This window comes from Manacus candei, unplaced genomic scaffold (assembly GCF_025592945.1).
Source record: "Manacus candei isolate 608988 ecotype Guabito, Panama unplaced genomic scaffold, ASM2559294v1 h1tg000078l, whole genome shotgun sequence".
Taxonomy (NCBI): Eukaryota; Metazoa; Chordata; class Aves; order Passeriformes; family Pipridae; genus Manacus; species Manacus candei.
This window is the reverse complement of record NW_026138126.1, coordinates 3,918,365-3,931,761: the sequence shown is the minus strand read 5'-3', so window position 1 is coordinate 3,931,761 and position 13,397 is coordinate 3,918,365. Positions and strand designations below refer to the sequence as shown.

Sequence of the window (13,397 nt, the reverse complement as noted above, 5' to 3'; positions counted from 1 at the left end):
AGCCTGAAGTGGAAAGATCAGCTTCTGAGGTGCTGGTTCTGCTCCAGTTGTAGAACAATTGTCAGTATTAGCTAAAAAATAACAATGGCTGCAGAGTTTCTGGGGAACTAATTATTTCTTTTTATTTTTGCACCCTGAACCTGCATTCCTTTCTACATTCCTGCTTTTTTGTTTCTGGAGACCCTTGGGTGCCACCACAGAGGATTTTGGAAGCTGTGTCTTTGACCTTACAACCCTTTTAAACCCAAGGGGTTCAGTGAAATGTCCTTCCCCAAGTCGAGGTGGCCTCTAAATCTGCTGTACAAAAAGCTCCTTTCTTTTCATACAATTTTGGTACAATTTGAGCAGAAATTCAAGTTCCCAGGTCAGCTTTTCAATTTTTTTTGGAAACTGGACTGGAAATAAGTGGATGGGAGGGGAATAATTCCTGCACAGACATTCCTGGATAATTTCTGGGTTCCTGTCAACACTTCCATACCTTCATTTACCTCCTCTTTGCTCCAGGAATACTGCTGGAATTATCTATTTGATATAAAATAGGGTCAAGTTGCCCTTCCTTCCCAAATCTTACATTTTGGGTTCTGAAATAAGTAGCCTTTATCTCATCCCAGGCAGTATTCCCATAAAACCCTCCCTGCTCTGCTGCTCAGTCATTTAGGGAAGGGGAAAACAAGACTTTTCCATTTGGATTTTCCTGATCTACAAAGGCATCTTCAAAACAGGGACCTTTTGGATCTCAGCCTGTGCTCTTTTACGTGGCTTATTGCTTCTAAACCTTCTCCTCCCTTGCTTTAATATATATTTATATATTTATACTATTGAAATAATCTCAAATTTATATGTGGAATATCAGTGATTTCAAGTTGTCTGAATTGAAGCTTTCTTCTTACTATTCAGATCTTAGTAAAACACCAATATTTCCCAAGAAAATAAAATTTGTGAGGTGTTTTTTTTGCAGAAACTGTTTGGTAATACTGTAAAATTGCTCCCCAAAATAAGAGACATCAGAATTGTATTTTTGCATCACTTTGTGTCTGTGCCTTAACTGACTCTAATTAGACCTTTTTGAGCTTAGAACACATTAAAAAAATCTATTATGAAATAGCATTTCCATAGTTTATTTTTGTCAGACATTCAGAATTGCTCTTTTACTCTAATTAGACCTTTTAAGCTTAGAATACATTAAAAAAAAATCTATTATGGAATAACATTTCCATGGTTTATTTTTGTCAGATGGATTCAAAGTTACTCTTGTACAAAATCTTCCACCTTTTTTCCTACTTATTTTCTTGTATTATTTGTAAACACCCCTAATACCTCACTCTGGGCAAAGCACTGATTCTGTGCAATAAAAAGGATTTTTTACAGGCTTTTTCCTGCTGAGGTGGAAAGGAGATGGTTATTTTTTTTTAGGGACTGTTTTGAAGCTTTGTGTTATGAGTTGTTTTCTGAGCTCCTCTTCTGAAGGACTGACTGGGACGTTCTGCTCATGATTTCTGTTAATGAGGGGAGAACACTGAGAGTTCTGTCAGCAGAATAAATACCTGGAGGTTTCCAGGACTCCAGTCCTTGGGATGCTGCTGGAGCAGATGGATGAGTGTCAGCAGGTACCTGGCCCTTCTGGATGTCCTGCCCTTGAGAAAGGGCATGTGAGAGACTGGGTTTAAATCCAGACTTACATACTGTTGTTATTTATTATATATTATATATTATAAACTGTTCAGGATGTTGTTCACAGGGAATAGGACAGGGATGGGGACAGTGGTGGCTTCAGGCTTGGCCTAACCCTGAGCACTGAACTGGGGGGTTTCAACAGATTATTTTAATCAGACTAGGTCAGGTTTAAATTCTCCTCAGCCTAATTTACCTGAGCTTAATTACTGCAAGGTGTAAAGGATGCTCTGTTTTTAGTGCTGCTTAGTCATGGCTTTTGCAGCCCAGGGTGACTCCTGATCTCTGGGATGGGAACTGCTGTTCTCTGGGATGGGAACTGCTGTTCTCTGGGATGGGAACTGCTGATCTCTGGGATGGGAACTCCAGGATGGGAACTGCTGATCTCTGGGATGGGAACTGCTGATCTCTGGGATGGGAACTGCTGTTCTCTGGGATGGGAGCTGCTGATCTCTGGGATGGGAGCTGCTGTTCTCCAGGATAGGAACTGCTGATCTCTGGGATGGGAACTGCTGATCTCTGGGGTGGGAACTGCTGATCTCTGGGATGGGAACTGCTGATCTCTGGGATGGGAACTGCTGATCTCTGGGATGGGAACTGCTGTTCTCCAGGATGGGAACTCCAGGATGGGAACTGCTGATCTCTGGGATGGGAACTCCAGAGTGGGAATTGCTGATCTCCGGGATGGGAACTGCTGATCTCCGGGATGGGAACTGCTGATCTCTGGGATGGGAACTGCTGATCTCCAGGATGGAAAACTGCCCTGAACCCCTGGAGTCTGATGTTGCAGGGCTGGCACAGTGTCCCAGTCCCTCCCTGGGATTTCTGGGCAGTGTGGGTTGTGTGTCCTGTGCCTGCAGCAAATCCCCCTGGGAAGGATGTGCTCCCTGCAGCTGATTCCCTCTGGTTCTCCCTCACAGGAGTCCCAGCCCCAATCATTCCCGTGCCAAGGGGCATCTGGCTTTGGAGATGAACCATAGACTGTGTCAAAAGCACTGGATGAAAGTCCTAATTTGTTTATCCCTTGTGCTGGGATGAGTCTGTCAAAGCAGGAAGGAGCTGGTGCTTCACTGACTTCTCCTCTTGCAGTGCTGCTGCGAGCTCTGAACCTCCTCCTGTGCTCTTCCAGCCTCTTCAGAGACACAGAACTCAGGTCCCTGTGGAGGTGATCCTCCCCCCTGCCCCCCTGTTTGTCTTGTGTGTCCTGGAGATGGATTCAGGAGCATCCTTACAGGTGTAATGGAATGGTAAAACATAAAGAATTCCGGCAGAGGTTGCAAACAGGAAAAAGTAGAAATCTCCACGTCCTCTCCCAGCAGAAGCCTGATTCCCATTGGGATGGGTTGTTATTTTGTTTGCCTGCAATGAAACAAGTCACACAGCATTTATATCATGTCTTAAACCAGAATCCTCTTATTAGGAGTGGGATGAGTCTCAGTCCCCACTTGCCACTTACCCGACTCCTCTGCCCACAGAAATCCGCCTGGAAGCACGTTAAGGAAGCAGGCAAGGAGAAAGTGTGCCCTGCAGCCAGGGACCAGGGGGAGTCCATGGAAATCTTTGCCTAATTGTTTTGTTTATGAAGCTCTGGGAAGGGTTTCCAGTGGGTTTCCTAATGAACTGGTTTGTTGTTGAGACGCTGCCGGTAATTACGCTGCAAACGGGGGGTCAAGACTCATCTTCCTCCCCACAAGCTTTCAACTACCAACCATTAAACACACAAACTCTGCAGCTGAGGTTTTTCCTTCTTCTCCTCCAAGTTTAACTCCTTATTTCCTTGCAGAATACCTGCCATTCATCTTTCAGGCTGAGGGGAAGGAAAAGGAAAGCGGAGCCCAAACTGGTTTGTTCCGTCCTATTGGATGAGCCTGAACTAGATCTCAACAACACACCTGGAATATGGTGACAAACTGGATTCCTGCTTCAGAATATTGTTCTGGGAGGACTCTACGTTTCTCCCAAAAGCTGAAACTCTCTGTTTTTTCCTGGAAATGCATGGAGAAAAGCTTAGGAGTGTTGTCTGCCTTAGCAATGTGTGTTCCTGTAACACACAGTGAGAGTTTCTCAGCTGCCTTTTGAGCAGAACCATCTCTCCTTCCCAGGAACTTGCTTTTAGGCTTCATTGTTAGGAAAGGCTGATAGAAAAGCTTTAAGCAAAGATTTTTTTCTCTGGCATTTAATAGCTGTAAGAACTTCAACTCTGAGCCTGGTGGGGTTCTTTCTATTTAAATTTCCATTAAGGCAAAAAAGACTCAGCTGTGTCTTATCAACTGATTTCATCTAAATAAGAAGGTTTTTTTTCCAGCAGAGCCAGAGGTGCCACTTCAAATATATAATTTTGGGGACTATGGAAAAGGCTTATTTTACATTAACTTTTTATATGTGATGAAAGTGCTGAGGTTCAGTTTAGTGTTAATAGCTGGGAATTGAGAGAAATATCCTTAAATAAATAATGCTGGTGGTTGAAGTTGAATTAGTGCATTTTTCCATATATCATTTAATTTTATTACTTCAAGGAGACGGTAGTTTTATGTGACTGTTATTTTATATAGTTTTTTTATATTTTATTTGTGGTTTTTTATGGTAGAGACTACTGCAAATAAGATAATGGTTGTGCATTCAACAGCCACAAATTTCCCACTATCAGTCTTGGAGTTAGAATTGATGGGACAGGTCTCCTGGTGTGGTCACACATTTTACCACAGGCTCCAAATTCGAGCAGCAGATAATAAAATAATAAGGAGAAGAAGAATGTTGGGTTTCTGGGTTGGAAAAGAGGCTTAATGGTGCATTTCCTTACAGTATTTTTCCATGGGCTTGGATTGCAAGTTGCCTTTGCATGTGCTTATGGTTAGCAAAGGCATTGACTCATGGAAAAGGAGAGGGGAGGTTGGGAAAAGCCTTCAGAAGATGAAGCAAGTCAAGTTCCTGCAGATTTGGTGACTGTGGAAAGCCTTGTCTTGTTGCTCTTGTTCCCCTGTGACCAAAGCCAAAAAGCCAACTTGAAAACCGGGTTGATTTTTAGTTTGGATTTTTTTTTTCCACTCCCATTTTCAGGACTTGCAGCTGCTCCTTGGAGATGCCAGCTATGAATATTCTGTTGTTCACTGTGTTGTTGGAGCTGTGGCTCTGCCAGCCCTGCTGCTCCCAAGGAGCCTGGAGTGGGGGTCTGGCTGCCAACTGGAGAAGAGACGGGATGAGACTTGATTAGATCCCAGAGTTCCTTGAATTTCTCATTTGGACATGGAAGGTGGATCCTTCATGTGGCCATTTAGTGCAGGGCTGTGCTTTGGGTGATCCAAGTCACCCTGAAATCCTTCCCAGGGCTGCTGGTCCATAGGAATTCTGTGAATTCCCAAACTGGGGCTTTGGGGTTTGCTTTTGGCTCACGTGAATAAAACAAGGTTTTGCATCTCTCCCTAACAATGGTGTTTAAGTGTAGACATGTTCAATTTTATTCTTTTTTTTTCCTATAAAGTTTAATCATAGTGGGATATAAAAGTGTTGGAGTTTGAGGGAATATGGAGGGATTTGTTCTGCAGAAATTAGGATTGGGATAGACAGAGATGGGGGGTGGAGACATAAAATCTGTTAGGAAATACGTGTGTTTATGACCACAGTTAAATACTTGGAAAGAAATATAACTCTGTGTATGTGGAAGGGGGAAGGCAATATGTGGAACTGGATGTCATTGCCAGGAAACACAACCTTGCCCTTTTTGTCCTACTCTAATGGATTGGGGCAGGGAATTAATGGCAAAGGCAATTTCTTGCCCTTCTCTACCCACAGTCTCCTCCTGATCCCCCCGTTGTCCCTCTGCCACCCCTCACACCCACATGCACAGTCCCTTTTCCAGCTGTATTGGAAGCATCTGCTGTACCAAGCAGCATTTCACTGCTGTCTGAGGGGAGGGGATGGAAAAATCTCCTGCCCATGATGGGAACATGGAGATGACACAACTGCAGCAGCTGAGGAAACAAAACCGTGCGGGCCGGAAGAAGCCCCAGAGGAAAGAGGCTTTGTAAATTATTCATGCCTGCTGGTGTGAAAGCAATAGAATTAAATTAAAATTGAAGGATAAACATACATCATGGTAGATTTGTGTAAAGAAAGGAATTCAGCTACTGCAGAGGCCTCTGGGGGGGTGGGACGTGGCAGATGCAGCCCACGGAGTCAGCGCTCCGAGAGCTCGGCGGGTGGGCTCTCCCTAATCCTTGTGTACACTTTTTGGGAGACTCTTAAGCTGCTGATGGTTGGAAACTGCTCTGGAGACCTTTAGACCCCTGTGCCTTGGGATTTGCTGGGCTGGATTTGAAGGCATGACATGTGTGAGGACCTGTTGGTTCCGGGTCAGCGTCACAAAATGGACCTGTGTTCCCCTTTTAAGCCGTTTTTCATCCTCTGTGGAGGCTGAGGAGGTCAATCCCCAGAGCTCATTGCTGCTGTGTGCTGGGGTTGCTCCTCTGTGTTCCTCTTTGTAGCCCTGCACAGGTGCTTTTAAAATTTCTGAAGGAAAAATGAACTGAAAATCTGCTCAATCCAAATCCCTTAAGCCAGGATTGATGGAGGTGCCGCTGGGAAGCTCCTGCCCGGGCTGGAATTTGAAGCACAGGTGCCATCTGTGTTTTCCTGCCATGCTTTGGCCAAATTGCATTTCCAGCCTTTCTGTCTTGCACTATTTTTCATGAAATGAATGGAATTTTCCTGAAAATTCCTGTCCATAAATACTCCTTCCCTCTCGGGTTACCGGAGCAGCAGAAGCAGCCAGAGGTCCTTGCAAAATGGAAAACAGGAGTTGGGAGGAAGTGGGATAGTGGAGAACTGTCCAGAAAGGCTCTTTTCTCTCTCTCTCAGTGGCTTCTTAACTACAGCCATAAATCTTTTAATAAAGGTGGTGAAAAGTGAAGGAAGAAAGGGAGAAACAGGTTTAATTTCAGGCATTTCTGTGAAGAGAATGGGTAGAATTGTTTTGAAAAGGTGTGAAGGAAGGGTGAAAAAACCCCCAAACCCGTCCTGCAAAGTGGCTCTGATTACCTCAACCTCAAAGTTGAAACTCAATTTGGTGCAAGTTCACCCCCTGCCAAGCTTTGCACCTTGGAGCAGGACTAAAAAGGGGCTCAGCTGCTCACAAAAGCAGAGCTCTGGTTGCAGCCCCCAGAGCCACGAGGGCATTGAGGGCTTCCTGTGTCCTTTCCCATCCTCTACCTTCCTTTGATTAAGTTTATAAAGACTAAATGCCCATTCACACTGAGATTGGTGTCCAGGGTGAGAATCCCCTGGGTTTCATCACAGCAAATGGATATATCCAAGGAAAACCACTTGGGAGTAGCTTTATGTTGGCTTGTGCAATGGCAGGGGTGCAGTTCCAGGTTAGTTTTAATGAGCATAGGCCAGTTGAGATGAATAATGCCCATTTTCTCCCACTGCCCACATGCTTTAGGTGCAGGTTGGACTTGTTGTTGTAGCTTTATTTCTCAGCTCTTGCCCAGGATTGATGTGCCATGTCATGATGTGTCATTATGAAGTTTAACTGCCCTGTTCTCCAGGTTAGTCTTTTGTTCCTCTAAGGCTTTTTTTTCCCCCAGTTATGAAGTGATATCAATAATATCTTTTCAGCCAGAGACAGGCTAATGGAGGGGACATGGGTGCCAGGTCACACTCTGACAAAGTAGTTGCTGTCTAATGACTGCAGGACAGTGGATGAGCAGAGTGTCAGCCACCAGAAAGCCTGTTGGTGGCCTTAGAGGGAAAACAAAATGCTTGGAAAAAGAGTCTTCAACTCCCCTTGGAGAGTGTGGCAGCTTTGCTGCCTCTGCTTTGCCAAGAGCAGGTGGAGTTGATGCTTTCCATGGAGCTGGAACACCCAACAGCCATCAAAGTGATTCCCAACATCAACCCTTCCCAATAACCCTCTGCAGGCCTTACAGCCAGCGCTGGGGAGGGTTAATTTACCTCTGGAGAAAGGGAAAATTTGGCTGAGGAGGTGAGAGAAGTCCCTCAGAGTGACGTGTCCTGTGTTGGGGGGTCTCTTGCAGTGCACGTGCCGCAAGGACATGGTGAAGATCTCCATGGATGTGTTTGTGAGGGTCCTGCAGCCAGAACGATATGATTTATGGAAACAAGGCAAAGACATTGCTGTCCTGGACCACATGAAACCCACAGCTCTGACCAGCCCAGAACTGGATGCCTGGAATGAGACAAAGGCAGAGCTGAAGGCAAAATTGCTCCGCAGGTAAAGAGAAAACAGTCGTCGTGTCTGAGCCCTTTGATTCTAATTGCTAAGATTTTAAATGCCATAATTCTTAGTTTGAGATAGTTCAAACTCTTTATTTTTTTCCTCCCTTTGTTCTCCTTATACAATACCTCTTGTAATTGTCGTGGGTAATGTGTCCCTCATTGTTCTCTTCCCTTTAAATGTTATAAAAGCACATATTCTCCAAAGTAGGACACCGGGTGCCCCCTCACATCTCATCTTCTCCTGGAAGACAAAAAAATCTATGGTAAACATTTAGAGCTTCACTTATCAGAAGGCAGGAAGGGAAAAAAAAAAAAAAAGCCCCATTGGTTGCAAAAGGGATTTTATGCATGCCTTTCTGTGCTTCCTTTGATCTGTCTTAATTTTCTCCAAGTCTGTGGGTTTTGTGTGTTAACAGCATGCTTGGAGTGGAAAATTTGGCATGCTAACCTTTTCCTGTTGGAATCTTGCTTTTATAGGATAGGAGATGAGGAAGAGGACAACAAACACCGGTAGGTGACTTCCCTCATCACCTTCAATCACTTCATTCTTTCTCCTGTCAAGTTTTTCTTAAAATAGTAACTCTTGGAGGTGTTTGCCTCTTTTTCACTGAGTATTTTCACATCACCTTCTTTGAAAGCCCCCAGGAAATCTCTGGGCATCGAGGTTTCTCTTGGTTTGGTGTAGTTTTCTGTGACCTCTTGTGTCATTGGAGACCCTCAACTCTGGTTTTCATTCTGGAGTTAATCTGCTGAACTAGCAGGGGGGTGTGATGATAACTGGTTGTGGATGAGGGCAACTCATAAAAGCATAAAAATGCTGCTGCTGACTCAGAGTAGAATTGAACTGGAGGGGTTTGAACATTGGCTGGTGGTGGGAGAACTTCCCTTCCTCCTCAAGCTTACTTGAAGAATGAGATTCTGTATTTTAAGGTATTGAGGTAAAGGGTGTGCCCTTCCATATGCTCCCATAGCCTACTTTTTTACATCTTTCTCATTCCACTTGCAGTGCAGCACATGGTTTCTTCCTGCTCTCATCTAGCATTTGTTGAATTCCTGGTTGAGAGCATTGGCAGGCTCTGGAAATTGTGTTGCTTCATCCACTTGTAATATTCTGCTGGTAATTTCAGTTCCAGTATCACTGCTTGGAAATCCAGGGGGAAAAAAAGTGTTAAATAAGTTCCTGGGGCCATCTTTGATGTGGACTCTGAGTAACAATTTAAAAACCTAATAACTGGACGATAGCTGATGTATTTAGGCATTTTATCAAAGAAAGAGACACTTTTAGTAGTGTGTTATCTTTCTTTCTCCATCACTGCTGTTCATCTTCCAGAAGTTTCAGTCACCCAGTGAGCCCTGGACTGGGGCTCCTGTGACTTGTGTTCCCTACATGAAGTATTTTGTCCAGTATTATTTTACAAATGCTGAAATGGAAAGGTGTGTTCCCCACTAAATCCATGCTCCCAAAGACACAATAAATATGGCATTTGGCAGATAACTGACCTCTGCAATATTGCTCTGCCCCAGAGGTTATATTCCTAAGATGTTTGCAGCTATTCCTTCTATAATGAGCTTCAGGAAAAGCAGTGCAATCTCAGTCAGAAAGTTGCCATTTGTGCTCTCTGGGCAATGACTGAACTCCAGTGGGTCCCTGGAGCTTTTCCTTCCTCATCTGGAAATTGGGAATCTCTTTGCTGCCTGTCACTATTAAGGGTTACTTATATATATAAATATTTGCACAGTGTAAGGTACTGTATGAACACCAAGGATTATTTTCCCTCAGCAGAGAAGCCTCTCTCTCAACCTGAGCCTATTGCAAAAGATCCAGGTACATTTTTTCCTTATCTCTTCAGTGTTGCCTGGATTATTTCAGTATTATCCTGAAGCAGTTTTGAAGCTGTTCAATACTCCTTAGCAGTACTTTCTCTCCTGTGCTTATGTCTTTCCAAGACATCATTTTACTTGAAGCCTGATTTTTCTCAGCAGGATGGAGGGAAGGGATTCACCTCTGCCCAAACCTCTTCACAGTTGTAGCTACTTAATTTAAGTCACTTTGTGGTCTGTTCTTCAAAGAGTACAAACGCTGCTTTTTTGTCAGCTCTCCTGGAAAATGGAGCTTTTAAACTCTGCAGAGATGTGTTATTTCTTCTCTAAGGTCAGTCAGACTTAGTTACCTTGAAAAACTCAACTTTGTTTACTTTGTGGCTTCAGCAAGAGACTGTTTTTAGTCCAGTCCAGTCCCCAACAGCCCATTTCTGGTGTGTGAATTCTGGCAGACCCAGAACAGCTTCACCTGGGAAGCTGCTCAGCCTTCAGCCTGCAGTTCTGGAAGCAGTTTCTTTAAATGTAGAGCTTCCTGCCTCTCTTCCCCACAACTCCAGAGTGAGAAGAGCACTGCCAGATCTTTTTTTTCCTTTTTTAGCTCCTGTGAGTATTTTATCTCCTGTGAGTATAAAGCTTTGTGCTGTCATTATTACCTGGCATTTCCACCCCACAGGAATAAAACACCCTTTCCTAAAACCACCCTTTGACACCACTCTGATGCTTTCTGCAGCTACAAAAAAAGTTCCAGCTGCAATGACAGAGTCTCACAGCTTTATTTTCTCCTCCCACCTGCCTTTCCTCCCCCTCCAGGGAAGGTGATGTGGTCTTGGAATATGGGTGAAGAGCAAAGCTGATCCTTTTGGGTTCAGCTCTGTGTTCCTGCTAATGACTGTCTTGCAGGTGTGAAGGCAACATCTATACTTGGAGAGCCACCATATGCTCAGAGTCTGGCAATTAGAAATCTCTGTGCATATGGATCAACCTGCTTTTCTATTCATCTTCCATCTCAGGTGGAAGTTTTTTTTCTCCCTCCTTTGGCAGTTACCTGATTAAGGGCCCTTAATTCTGTTGTGCTGCAAATCTAATTAGCAGCTGAATTTCTGGGCTCCGAGGATGGGAAGCTGAATTTCAGCTTTTCTACATTCTTAGGCAGTGGTTGTGTTTGACTGTTTGTCACACACTCCCCCAAAAAAGTGTCTACATGCTAAAAATGGGGTAAAAATGACAAGTTTCTGGATCAGCCTCTTTTGAAAAGAGAGCATGTTAGACTTAAACCCAAAATTCAAGGAGCTATTGGATGGGTTCTGTAAAAACATTGGACTGGGTTCTGTAAAAACATTGGACTGGGACTGGCTGGGATGGAGTTGCTGGGATTTGTGGCCACACCAGTGCTCAGAAGGCTCTGATGGTTTTGGTTTCACTGGCACAGTGTCAAGGCTTTATTTTCCCCCCCTCTGTGGGGTGGGTGAGAGATGGGGAGGGGACCCAACTGGGACAGCTGGCCCAGAGTGGCCAAAGGGAGCTCCTGTGCCATAAAATGGGATGGGGAGCAATAAAAACTGGGGGAGAGAGGAAGAAGGAGGGGTTTGGCTTCTGGGGTGGGGGTTGTTTGGAGCCTGGCTGGGCACTGCTCTGCCTGGGGGACACGGTGAGTGCATTTCCTGGGCTTATTTCTTTCTCTTTTCATCCTTTCCTCTTTCCTTCACCTGCATTTGTCTTGACTTACAAGTTTTCTGGCTCTTTTTCTTCCTGTTTTCCCCCCCTGACCCTCTTGAGCAGTGGGGAGGGAGTGTCTGGGTGGGTGCTTGGCTTCCTACTGTTCCCAACCAAGAAAAATATCATCCTGACTTCTGAATTTGCATTTTTCTTTGCATTGTGGCTGCTGTAATCTCTTTTTCTTAGTGGCATTGACTTTAAAAAGAATGAACAGCACTGCTATTGGCTCATTAGTATTAGTCTGATCATATTAATACACCTATTTTTTAGTTAGATTTCTTCAAGGCCTTGGACCTTGTGAATTATACCACTGAATAATCATAGTCTGCCTATTGATTTTGCTCTGAACATTCATTATGGTGTGTTTTTTAGGAACTGGCAGTGCTGGGTAATGTCTCAGAGCTGGGAGATGATGCTTTGCAGACTTCCAGCAGTTTGCCAAAGGGAAGCACGGCCAGAATGAACTGAAATAATGGAATGGAGGCAGAGGATGAAAGAGAGATTTAAACAAGTTTTCATCTGTATTTTGAAATACAAGCAAAATAGATTTAAAACCACAATTAAAATCACTTTGACTGCAGCTTGTGAGCTTACATTAGTGATGGTGGGAAAAAGCTCTTCAGGAAACCCAGACAATTAATGGCTGCAAGAATGGATCTTAAATGTTGTGTTATGCAAGGTTCATCTGCTCCCTTTCAGATATCTCCTTTGCCCTGTAGCTATTTTAACTACCTTGTGTTTTCACTCCAAAGAAGATCCTTTTGTTTTGGATTCAGCTTTTTTAAGTCAGTGATGGTTTTCTGTATTGAAGGCTGTGCTTTCATGTCAAATCCCACTTTTGTACTTCCAGGTCTCACAGAAAAAGGAGTCAAAACAGGAGACACAAAACAGAGGATCAGAAGTCTCTGGGGGATGTCATGGCCATTGAAACTGCCCTGGAAGACGTGAAAGTAAAAGAGGAGCTGAAAAGAGGGACAGACCTGGAGGAAGAGGAGAGAAGCAAAGGGATTGAGGGAGAAGGTGAGGGCCCTGCTCACTGGTGGTAGTGAAGAGTTGGGGCAGTTATCTCTCTAAAAACACCTCTGTAAATAACTTCTGTGCTGCTGTTTATTTCTGTTGAAATATCAGCAGAGTTTTTCCCATGCTCCCTGCAATACACCATCACTCACAGCAGCAGCTGATTTTTCCCTCTCTTTAAGGATTCAGTCCCAATAGCTTTCTTGGTAAGGTTTGAAAATATGAGAGGTTTGTAAAAATATATATTATGGGGGGAATATTTTAAAAAAATATTTCGTAGGGAAACAAATAAAATATATTTTTGCATCCCTCTCATGGAGAGGATTGATTTGTGCACTGCCCTGTGCAATTCATCTTTCCTCTTTCCCTCCCTTTATTCCCATTTCTCACAGGCTGAATCCAGGGAGCTTTAGGTTGGGAGGGATCCTCAGCTGCTACACGAGTCCCACTTGGGTTTCTTCAAGTCCAGCTGGAGCAGGGAAGCTTTTCAGCTTTCTTTGCCTGGCTGAAATTAAAACCAGTCCATGACAGCTCCCAATCCTTTGGGATTTCTCCTGCACATGGTTATTCCCAAGGCCTGAACTCACCCATGGAGCAGGAGGCTCTTTCTGTGACACCTTTTTTCTTGGCTGTGTAGCAAAAGTTGCAATTTTTACTGGGAAAAAGCTGTTTTTCCCCCCCCTAACGTGTGTGGTTAAGTGGTTGCTGTGTCTGATCCACTCCCTCCTTGAGGCTTCTCCGAGAAGTGAATTAATTTTAATCTATTGTGTACATTCCATTATTTGTTTAGCACTTGGAGAAACTGATGCTGCAAAGTGTTTAGAGAACCTTGATAATGATCTTAAAGGAAATCTATGGAAGCTCTGGGAAGAGAATCGAGGGCTTTGTTCAGTTCCAGAGCCTCTTAACTAGACAGTGTATTTTCTCTTTTCAGG

The 13,397-nt window shown here is 44.0% G+C and overlaps 1 protein-coding gene across 2 annotated transcripts in view; it reads left to right on the top strand.

Moving 5' to 3' along the window:
- KDM4B (lysine demethylase 4B) overlaps positions 1–13,397 on the top strand; it is a 95,102-nt gene that overhangs the window by 49,034 nt on the left and 32,671 nt on the right. The window contains exons 9-11 of one of the 2 annotated variants that reach the window (XM_051810466.1): positions 7,707–7,903; positions 8,386–8,418; positions 12,296–12,465. In XM_051810466.1, coding sequence (XP_051666426.1) covers positions 7,707–7,903; positions 8,386–8,418; positions 12,296–12,465 — 400 coding nt within the window. The remainder of the gene's footprint in view (positions 1–7,706; positions 7,904–8,385; positions 8,419–12,295; positions 12,466–13,397) is intronic. The other variant, XM_051810467.1, reaches the window with a different exon arrangement.